Below are 9,669 nucleotides of genomic sequence, written 5' to 3'. Positions count from 1 at the left end.
TACATGACCAAAAGTATGTGGACACCTGCTCGTCGAATATCTCATTCCAAAAACATGGCCTTTTTTATTTTTTATTATTTTACCTTTATTTTACTAGGCAAGTCAGTTAAGAACAAATTCTTAATATGGAGTTGTCCCCCCCTTTGCTGCTATAACTGAAACCCTTCCCACTCTTCTGGGAAGGGTTTCCACTTAATGTTGGAACATTGCTGCGGGGACTTGCTTCCATTCAGCCACGAGCATTAGTGACGTCGGGCACTGATGTTGGGCGATTAGGCCTGGCTCGCAGTCGGCATTCCAATTCATCCCAAAGGTGTTCGATGGGGTCGAGTTTAGGGCTCTGTGCAGGACAGTCAAGTTCTTCCACAGCGATATCAACAAAATATTTTCTAGATGAACCTCGTTTTGTGCACGGGGGGCATTGTCATGCTAAAACAGGAAAGGGCCTTCCCCAAATTGTTGCCACAAAGATGGAAGCACATAATCATATAGAATGTCATTGTATGCTGTAGCGTTAAGATTTTTCTTCCCTGGAACTAAGGGGTCTAGCCTGAATCATAAAAAACAGCCCCAGACCATTATTCCTCCTCCACCAAACTTTACAGTTGGCTCTATGCATGCGGTCAGGTAGCGTTCTCCTGGTATCCACCAAACAGATTCGTCCTTCGGTCTGCTAGATGGTGATCCCGTGATTCATCACTCCAGAGAACATGTTTCCGCTGCTCCAGAGTCCAACGGTGGCGAGCTTTACAGCACTCCAGCCGACTCTATATGTGCAATTGACATATCTGGCCATGTGGATCAGAGCCAGAGGGCATAGGCCTACTACAATCATGTTGTTAATTGTTACAGATTTTAAAACCATAGATTTGTAGAATAGATTTAGCCTCTACCTGGGACATATTCCATACATAGTCATTTAATCTCTGGGTTATACATTTTGGGGTGCTTTTTTAGTTTTTATTTTCTGTTTTATTTTCAGTTTCTTTACACAAATACACCGTGGCTCTTGAGTGAAGGCTCACAGATTGAAGTGCGCTCGTGGTGCAGGAACACTGCACGACTCCTCTCTTTCCCACAATTCACCACGCGCGATCCTGCGCTCGCTGTCTGTGGTGCTGAAGCGGCGCGTGCTGTGGACTGGAGCACAAACATACAATCGAGGTATCCTCTCGCGGGATGGTCAGAGGAGCTACGAAGTAGATAGAAGAAGAGTGTTTTGCAATTCAGGAATCCAAGCCAATTATTTGTGATTTTTCATATACAATACAATTTACAGTAGTCTGAATTTGGGTAAGCTGTTTTGATAGCATATAGCCTATTTGCGCTGTACATGTTAGGTTTTTTACACAGCCTCTCTCTCTAAATTATTTCGCTCTCATCTTTCGTGTTGTTGCCTGCCCGTGTCAGGCGTTCTTTATGCACAGCAAGCTGCTCCAGTTCTCTCCGAGAAAATAGACATTCACGTCGGAACAGCATGGCCCGGTCCAGTCGCACCCACTGAGAGAGATGGAAGCCAAGCAGCACTCCCTAAAGAGCCTGAAGAGCTACCCAGAGGCGGGGGGCCGGAGCCTGGCGGCGGCCGCGGGAGACGTCGGTGTTGGAGGTGGTGGAGGAGGGTGTCGTGCCGGCTCGGCACAGATGGAGATGGAGGCAAACATACAGAAAGCCATTGACTTCAAGGTGGAGGGCCACCGTTGCTACAAGGAGAAGAAATTTCGGGAAGCGATAGGGAAGTACCACCGGGCTCTGCTGCAGCTGAAAGGGGTGCATTTAGTGGATGGAACCACGGGCTCCGAGGTCAACCTCCTGAGCCAAGCCGCGGTCAAACTGACGGAGGAACAGCGGAGAACTGTGGAGATCACGGAGATCGAGTGCTACGACAGCCTGACAGGTGAGTAGCTAGCCGAGTCGGTGTTTTTTGCTCCGCATCGCGCTGCCACGCAACAGAGGAGACCCCGGCTCTTGAGGGGCTTAAGCCTGGAAAGCTCGTTTTCTGAGATTGAACCTCGGCTGCCATTGTTCGTTTCGGTTCACGGGGTTAGGAAGGAACGAGTTTAGACAATTAGCCAGTGTCAAGCATAATTTCCGCTCCTGTCAAGCCTGTATGGGCATAAATTAATCATATTTGGCTTAATAATACATTAATTAATAGCTTGGGCTTTTAACAATGGACAGCGCCAAATCTCGGTCTTTCTTATTGGTGTATTAACTAATGTACCACCTGGGGATTTCACTAGGCAGGTCAAAACTCCATCCCACAAAAACAGGCTGAAATTTCAGTCAGTCTTTTCGAACAGGTCTTATACTAAAAGGGCATTATCATTTTCACAATTTCACAGTATTATTCCAACATAGTGTGGAAATATATATATAAACACAGGAAAATTACATTTTTCACTGCACTGATTAATGAATCCTTTACTAGTAACTGGCACAAGGGTTAATTATAATATCTTATCATTTGTGTGCTAGACTCGTTTTTTCCTCGAGCCATGTCTTCCTCCTGTGATTCTTATCAAGGCCCCCCCACTGTCTTGTCTCTCTTTGTTGTGCTCCATTCAAGTTTATTTTTGCGTCTCTTGATTCAACCCCCCAGGTTAATTCCTTTGATAGCCGGGGGGACCAGTGATTGGATGTTGATCAACTGTTAATGTAGTCAGTGGAACGGGCTGTATTAACAGGAGTGTACATCCTGTGGAAAAGGGACACAAATACACACAGTGGGAGCCTGGGGGTTATATGGCGCCATATCATGTCTCTCCCACAGTGCAGCTGTGTTGTTGCAAAAACAGTTCACATGCTCTGAGGTGGGAAAATCATGGCGTGGACCATCCCAGTTTACAGGTGACATCCGTCTACATGGATCCTTGAATGACTTCACACACATACAAGTAATACGCCACTACGGCTGCGTTTACACAGGCAGCCCAATTCTGATATTTTACCCATTTATTGATGAAAGAGCCGATCTGATCCGTCAAAGGACCAATTAGTGAGAAAAATAATATCGTAATTGGGCTGCCTGTGTAAACGCAGCCAATGAATTGCAACCTACAACAATTTGTCTAGTTAAGAGTACTTGACAATATTAGGAGTCCTTTCTGGTCAGCATCGTCATGTCTGGTCATCAAGTTTAATCGGCCTATCAAAACCAAGCACAAGTGTCAGTTAAACAGGCTATGTATGTGTAATGTAATTAGAAAAGATAAACTGATATCGCACTCGGATAAACGTAATATCTCTAACAAGGAGATTTGAGTAAAGCTGAGCTTACAGGTATTTGTTTCTGGTAATTCTTTGAGTAAGAAATCGGATCATCTGTTCAACAGATGTGAGCGTAAGAGATGGTCGGTCGCCTGGCAGATAATCTCTGAAACAGACGAGATTTGATTCGAACAGATACAGTAGTCTGTCTGGCAGATGTGAGTTGGCCTATAGGGGATTAGATGTGTCTGTGTGTCTAATGATGACCGTATTAAATATTGTCTACCACTGCGACAGTAGTCCGTCCACAAGAGAGCATGTCTAAGATGTTCCCTAAATTGCATTGTGAAATCTATTTGGTGAATGATATGCCATGATCTCTTTTAATGGTGCCTGTCTTATACATTTTGTTGACCATATCTATGGAGATTCAGCCCCCTATTACTCAGAGGAATCTCTTGATTCAGCGGTGCCATTTTCCGTACAAGATATTCTAACAAACAGTTAACATGAAAACATAGAATGGTTAAAGGCGGGATGGGTTGCTGTGGTGCTAGGCTGTGTCTCTCTGTCCCGGCTCCGCTGGGTCCTGGGCTCAGCTGGTGTGACAGGCTGAAGGTCGATTCTCTCTGTCCCCGTCTGATTGGCCCTCTGTCTGGGCCCTGGCGGGAAGATACCCTGGCGTGCAGGAGAAATGGAGACGGAGGTAAGGGGATGGAAAGAGAGGGAGAGAGAGAGAGAGAGAGGGAGAGAAGAAGTGAGGAAGAAAGAGAAAAGGAAGAGGGAAAGCGAGGCAGACACTGGGCCCTTCCCTGTTGTTATTCTCGTGACCGTTACCTCATTCTGCTCTCAATTCTCACAATAACACAGTTCACAGTAACAGCAGTGATAATGCATAATGGTCATAGCCCACATCCTCTCAGTGGTGTGCGTTTTTCAGATCATGCACTTGTGATTATTTCTATTTGATTTAAGAATGAATACATGTACATTGCGAACATATTTCACAAGACTGGAGACCTTTCCACCCTACCGACAGTCTGGTCACCCAGAGTCCTGCTGGACAGAAGGTGGCCCCTGTGGTGTTGAGTGAGGCAGTGTTTTGATTGGCCAACTGTCTTCATCCCTGACGCATGATACAGGTGCAACAGAGCGAACAGCCTCAACTCCAGCTCGTCTGTGTGCGTGATTCTGTTTGTCTCAGCAATCGCAGCTCTGAAGAACAGCAGCTAACCAAGGGGGTATCTGATATGGAGGAAGGTGGGGGGGTACACAGATTGCTTCTCACCCTGCCATTCTCACAGTGCCCATACTGACATTGCTGTGTGTTATGTCTGTTATTTTTGTATAGCGACGTGGGAGGTTATGGCGTGCGCGCGCTTGACTTCGTCGTGACAAGGACAGGCTTTGCCTTCCCATTGTGTGTCTCGTCGCGGCACCTTTTTCTAAATGACATGGCTACCCGACAAATGCGGCCCAGAGCTTTTCACTTACTTGCAGCGATTTTGCCGTCAGCATGCCACAAGACAGGGATTGTGTTTGGAGACTGAGATTCAAGACCAGAGATAGGAGAGAAGCCGACATCAAAGGAGACAAGAAATGATGGAAAGAGACAGAGGAGGAAACTGTGAGCGAATGACACGAGTAATAAAGACCTGCATTTGGCTGTAATGGTGGTTTTGAAGAAGGAGAGAAAAAAAACCACCAAAGAAGAGAGAGAGAATAGAGAGAGAGAGGGTGAGAAACAGGAAGATGGAGGTTTGTGCCTACAGTGTTGTTACCAGGGTCTGTCTGAGAGAGATCCATTGAGATGAATGGCCTATTTGCCGTTGTCCTAAAAGAGACACAATTCTGTTTCCCCATGGGGCTGTGGGACTGTGGGTTACACCAAGGCCGCCTGTCTGTAGCCGCTCTGGGAAATGGCGCTGCAACATGTTGGCCAGAGGAAGACCGCCAGCCATGGAGGTTGATGCTTTTTGGGATGAATCGTGTTCTGCAGGCAGTCCACCCACCCACCCACACCATGCTGTGCTCACGGATACATGTGACCGCAGCAAATATACAAACGTTTTTTTTTTTACACTCTTCTTTTTTATACACGGCACTCGAAGCACTTCCCAAAATGTAGACCCTTCTTAGCAAAAGACGTTGAAAAGGCATCGCGAGTACGTCTTTTCAGCGTCTTATGCTCACTGGGGAGGGAGAATATGAACACAGCAGGAAGCAGTTGATGCGTTATTAGAAAATGCACCTTTAAAAAAAAAATGTAACCAGGTAAGTTGACTGAGGAGGAATGAGCTAATTGTTACGGCGGGGATGATTAGGTGTCCGTGATGGTATGAAGGCCAGATTGGGAATTTAGCCAGGACACCACCTCTACTCATACAATAAGTGCCATGGGATCTTTAGTGACCACGGAGAGTCAGGACAGCCGTATAACATCCCATCCGAAAGACAGCCCCCTACACAGGGAAATGTCCCCAATCACTGCCCTGGGCATTGGGATATTTTTTTTGTTTGTAGACCAGAGGAAAGAGTGCCTCCAACTGGCCCTCCAACACCATTTCCAGCAGCATCTGGTCTCCCATCCAGGGACTGACTGGAACCAATGCTACTTAGCTTCAGAAGCAAGCTAGCAGTGTGATGCAGGGGGGTACGCTGCTGGCTTATTCAGATGGCTTATTCAGGTGAAGAGAGGTATTCTGTAGCGCACAGACATACATGTAAAACAATTAGTCAGGTCCCAAACTCCTTTTGTGAGGGAGATTGAACCATCTTTTCCCTGTCCGGTTTCCTCTGATTTCTGACTCAATTATTCCTTTGTTCCCTGCGAGTGGCTTAATCGGCGTGTGAGTCATGAGTCACAGCCTTGGGTAGAAGCTGCGGCAAACACGTTTTGAGAGAGGAATCGTTTGTTTCGTAACACCTAACAACTTTTGTTCACCCATCAGGATGTTTTGTAAAACCTAACACCTTTTGTTCACCCATCGGGATGTTTTGTAACACCTAACACCTTTTGTTCACCCATCAGGATGTTTTGTAACACCTAACACCTTTTGTTCACCCATCAGGATGTTTTGTAACACCTAACACCTTTTGTTCACCCATCAGGATGTTTTGTAACACCTAACACCTTTTGTTCACCCATCAGGATGTTTTGTAACACCCAACACCTTTTATACACCCATCACGGTGTTTCGTAACACCCAACACCTTTTTTTCACCCATCAGGATGTTTCGTAACACCCAGCACCTTTTATACACCCATCAGGATGTTTCGTAACACCCAGCACCTTTTATTCACCCATCAGGATGTTTCGTAACACCCAGCACCTTTTATTCACCCATCAGGATGTTTCATAACACCCAGCACCTTTTATTCACCCATCAGGATGTTTCGTAACACCCAGCACCTTTTATTCACCCATCACGGTGTTTCATAACACCCAGCACCTTTTATTCACCCATCACGGTGTTTCATAACACCCAGCATCTTTTATTCACCCATCAGGATGTTTCATAACACCCAGCACCTTTTATTCACCCATCAGGATGTTTCATAACACCCAGCACCTTTTATTCACCCATCACGGTGTTTCATAACACCCAGCACCTTTTATTCACCCATCAGGATGTTTCATAACACCCAGCACCTTTTATTCACCCATCACGGTGTTTCATAACACCCAGCACCTTTTATTCACCCATCACGGTGTTTCATAACACCCAGCACCTTTTATTCACCATCAGGATGTTTCATAACACCCAGCACCTTTTATTCACCCATCACGGTGTTTCATAACACCCAGCACCTTTTATTCACCCAGCAGGATGTTTCATGACACCCAGCACCTTTTATTCACCCATCACAGTGTTTCATAACACCCAGCACCTTTTATTCACCCATCAGGATGTTTCATAACACCCAGCACCTTTTATTCACCCATCAGGATGTTTCATAACACCCAGCACCTTTTATTCACCCATCACAGTGTTTCATAACACCCAGCACCTTTTATTCACCCATCAGGATGTTTCATAACACCCAGCACCTTTTATTCACCCATCACGGTGTTTCATAACACCCAGCACCTTTATTCACCCATCAGGATGTTTCATAACACCCAGCACCTTTTATTCACCCATCACGGTGTTTCATAACACCCAGCACCTTTATTCACCCATCACAGTGTTTCATAACACCCAGCACCTTTTATTCACCCATCACGGTGTTTCATAACACCCAGCACCTTTTATTCACCCATCACGGTGTTTCATAACACCCAGCACCTTTTATTCACCCATCACGGTGTTTCATAACACCCAGCACCTTTTATTCACCCATCACGGTGTTTCATAACACCCAGCATCTTTTATTCACCCATCAGGATGTTTCATAACACCCAACACATTTTACACACTGTTCTCAAATGCTCTTCTCACTGCCAATGATGATCCAGCAACTTCCACCTACTTGTGTGTGTGTGTGTGTGTGTGTGTGTGTGTGTGTGTGTGTGTGTGTGTGTGTGTGTGTGTGTGTGTGTGTGTGTGTGTGTGTGTGTGTGTGTGTGTGTGTGTGTGTGAGCTCTACCACTCTGCAGCAGATCCACCCATAGCCCTTTCAGGAGACTGGCTTTCTTTTAGACACAATGCATTAAGCCAAAGAGCTGCGACGAGGGCATGATGGACACTTTAGAAGGTTTAGGCTGTGTGTTATTTCATCGATGTCCATTAACATTTTGCCGCGGTATGTTTACACTAATCTATCAGGCTCCTAAAATGCTCATGCATCAACACAATCTCCATTAGCTCCATCACTGGCCTGTGTGTGTGTGTGCGTGCGTGCGCGCGCCTGCGTGTCCGCATGCTTGTGTGTATCCGTATCTGATGTTAAGGGTCCATATTTCTCACCACATCCATTTGCTCCCAGGGCTATTGCATTGAGGCGATCTATGAACTTGTGACCCTTGACTTTGCAATTCTAGGCCCCCATAGTGACGAGACTTGAATGAGCGTCGCATCCATCTCTCCCCGGACAAGAAATAGACAACCCACGAGTCTCAGAATGAGAACGCTGCCTGGAATCAGATAATCAAGTCCATTTACTGGGAGTTCCATTTGGCTCCCAGTGCCACCACTCTCTAATCTTAATCTCATTCCAGAAGGGAACGGGGGACGCCTCCCTTTCACCCACTGCCAATAACGTCACTAGAGGAGGATGTGTATGGAGGAGGAAGAAGAGGTGTTGAAGGGGGAGAGGAAGAGGAAGAATGAGGGGTGTGAGGTATATGGGAGAAGAAGAGGAGGGTGGAGGAGGAGAAAGTATTATGGGGAGGAGGAAAAGGAGAATAGGGTGCCATCGGGGATATAGACTTAGTCCTCAGTGCTATATAATGCTGCTGAGGGGGTACTATCTATCACAGGGCCTAGCCTACTATACAGTCCAGTCAGCCCCCTACTATAAAACCAGAGTGGAGCAGCAAAACGCCTCCCTTTCACCCACTGCCAATAACGTCACTAGAGGAGGATGTGTATGGAGGAGGAAGAAGAGGTGTTGAAGGGGGAGAGGAAGAGGAAGAATGAGGGGTGTGAGGTATATGGGAGAAGAAGAGGAGGGTGGAGGAGGAGAAAGTATTATGGGGAGGAGGAAAAGGAGAAGGGAAAGAAAGGGTGGATTATATGGGGAAGGAAGAGGGGGAGAGAGGAAAGTGAGGGTGAAAAGAAAGAATGTTTTTTTTTTTCCCTTGGTTCGTATGTTGGCCGCTCAGGGGTTGCGTGGTTGTATGAGAGCCACAGGCGCATTGTGCCAGGTCTCCAGATGGCATGGCATCACTGTGGGGGCTCGACTGGGCATGCTGTACTCCCCTCTTTACCATTCCATTGCAGCTGAGAGAGGGAGAGAGAGGGAGAGGGAATGGGGGACGGTCAGGGAGCCAAGAGAAAAGGCACTGAGCATGAAGAGGGGGAGGGTGGGGGAAAGAGAGTGAGAGAAGCTGGACAGGGTTTTAAGGGAACTGTTAAATATGAAGGGATAAGCAGAGGGATAGACAGAGAGGGGGAAGAAAAGAGGTGACTTTGGTGGACCTTTGTGACCTCTTCATTGCTGCATTTGCGTATCATTTGTGATTGTAGGTATGGTGATGAGAAATCACATCCAAGGCTGATGGTATTAAATCATCGCCCTGGCTTTGCTAGAGTGCTCTTGTCATGCCAGTAAATAAGATCCAGTCATCTGCGAAGGAGGGAGATAGAGGGAAGGAGGGAGAGAGAATGAGAGGGGGGTCAGAGAGTAAGAACATACAGAGTGTTCTTGGTCAACACCTACCGAAATGAGAACTTGTAAGAATAATTAGTAAATATCTTAACACACTGTGCTCCAGTGGACAGGAGATACAACTTGGTATTTATCGAGAAAGCTGCATATTAATATAGGTGGGGTCCACACTTATGTCCCCTCAGTCC

The 9,669-nt window shown here is 46.4% G+C and overlaps 1 protein-coding gene across 2 annotated transcripts in view; it reads left to right on the top strand.

Annotated features, from left to right (window-relative positions):
* Positions 1 to 285: 285 nt before the first annotated feature.
* Positions 286 to 9,669, top strand: part of ttc9b (tetratricopeptide repeat domain 9B) — a 34,764-nt gene continuing 25,380 nt past the window's right edge. The window contains exons 1-2 of one of the 2 annotated variants that reach the window (XM_035773503.2): positions 286 to 1,293; positions 1,411 to 1,894. In XM_035773503.2, the coding sequence (XP_035629396.1) occupies positions 1,510 to 1,894 (385 nt within the window). In that variant the 5' untranslated portion in view covers positions 286 to 1,293; positions 1,411 to 1,509. Of the gene's footprint in view, positions 1,895 to 9,669 lie in introns of both variants that reach the window. The other variant, XM_052525796.1, reaches the window with a different exon arrangement.

Source organism: Oncorhynchus keta, chromosome 1, assembly GCF_023373465.1.
Source record: "Oncorhynchus keta strain PuntledgeMale-10-30-2019 chromosome 1, Oket_V2, whole genome shotgun sequence".
Lineage (NCBI taxonomy): Eukaryota > Metazoa > Chordata > Actinopteri > Salmoniformes > Salmonidae > Oncorhynchus > Oncorhynchus keta.
The sequence above is the reverse complement of the archived record's forward strand: the minus strand, read 5'-3'. Positions and strand labels throughout refer to the sequence as shown.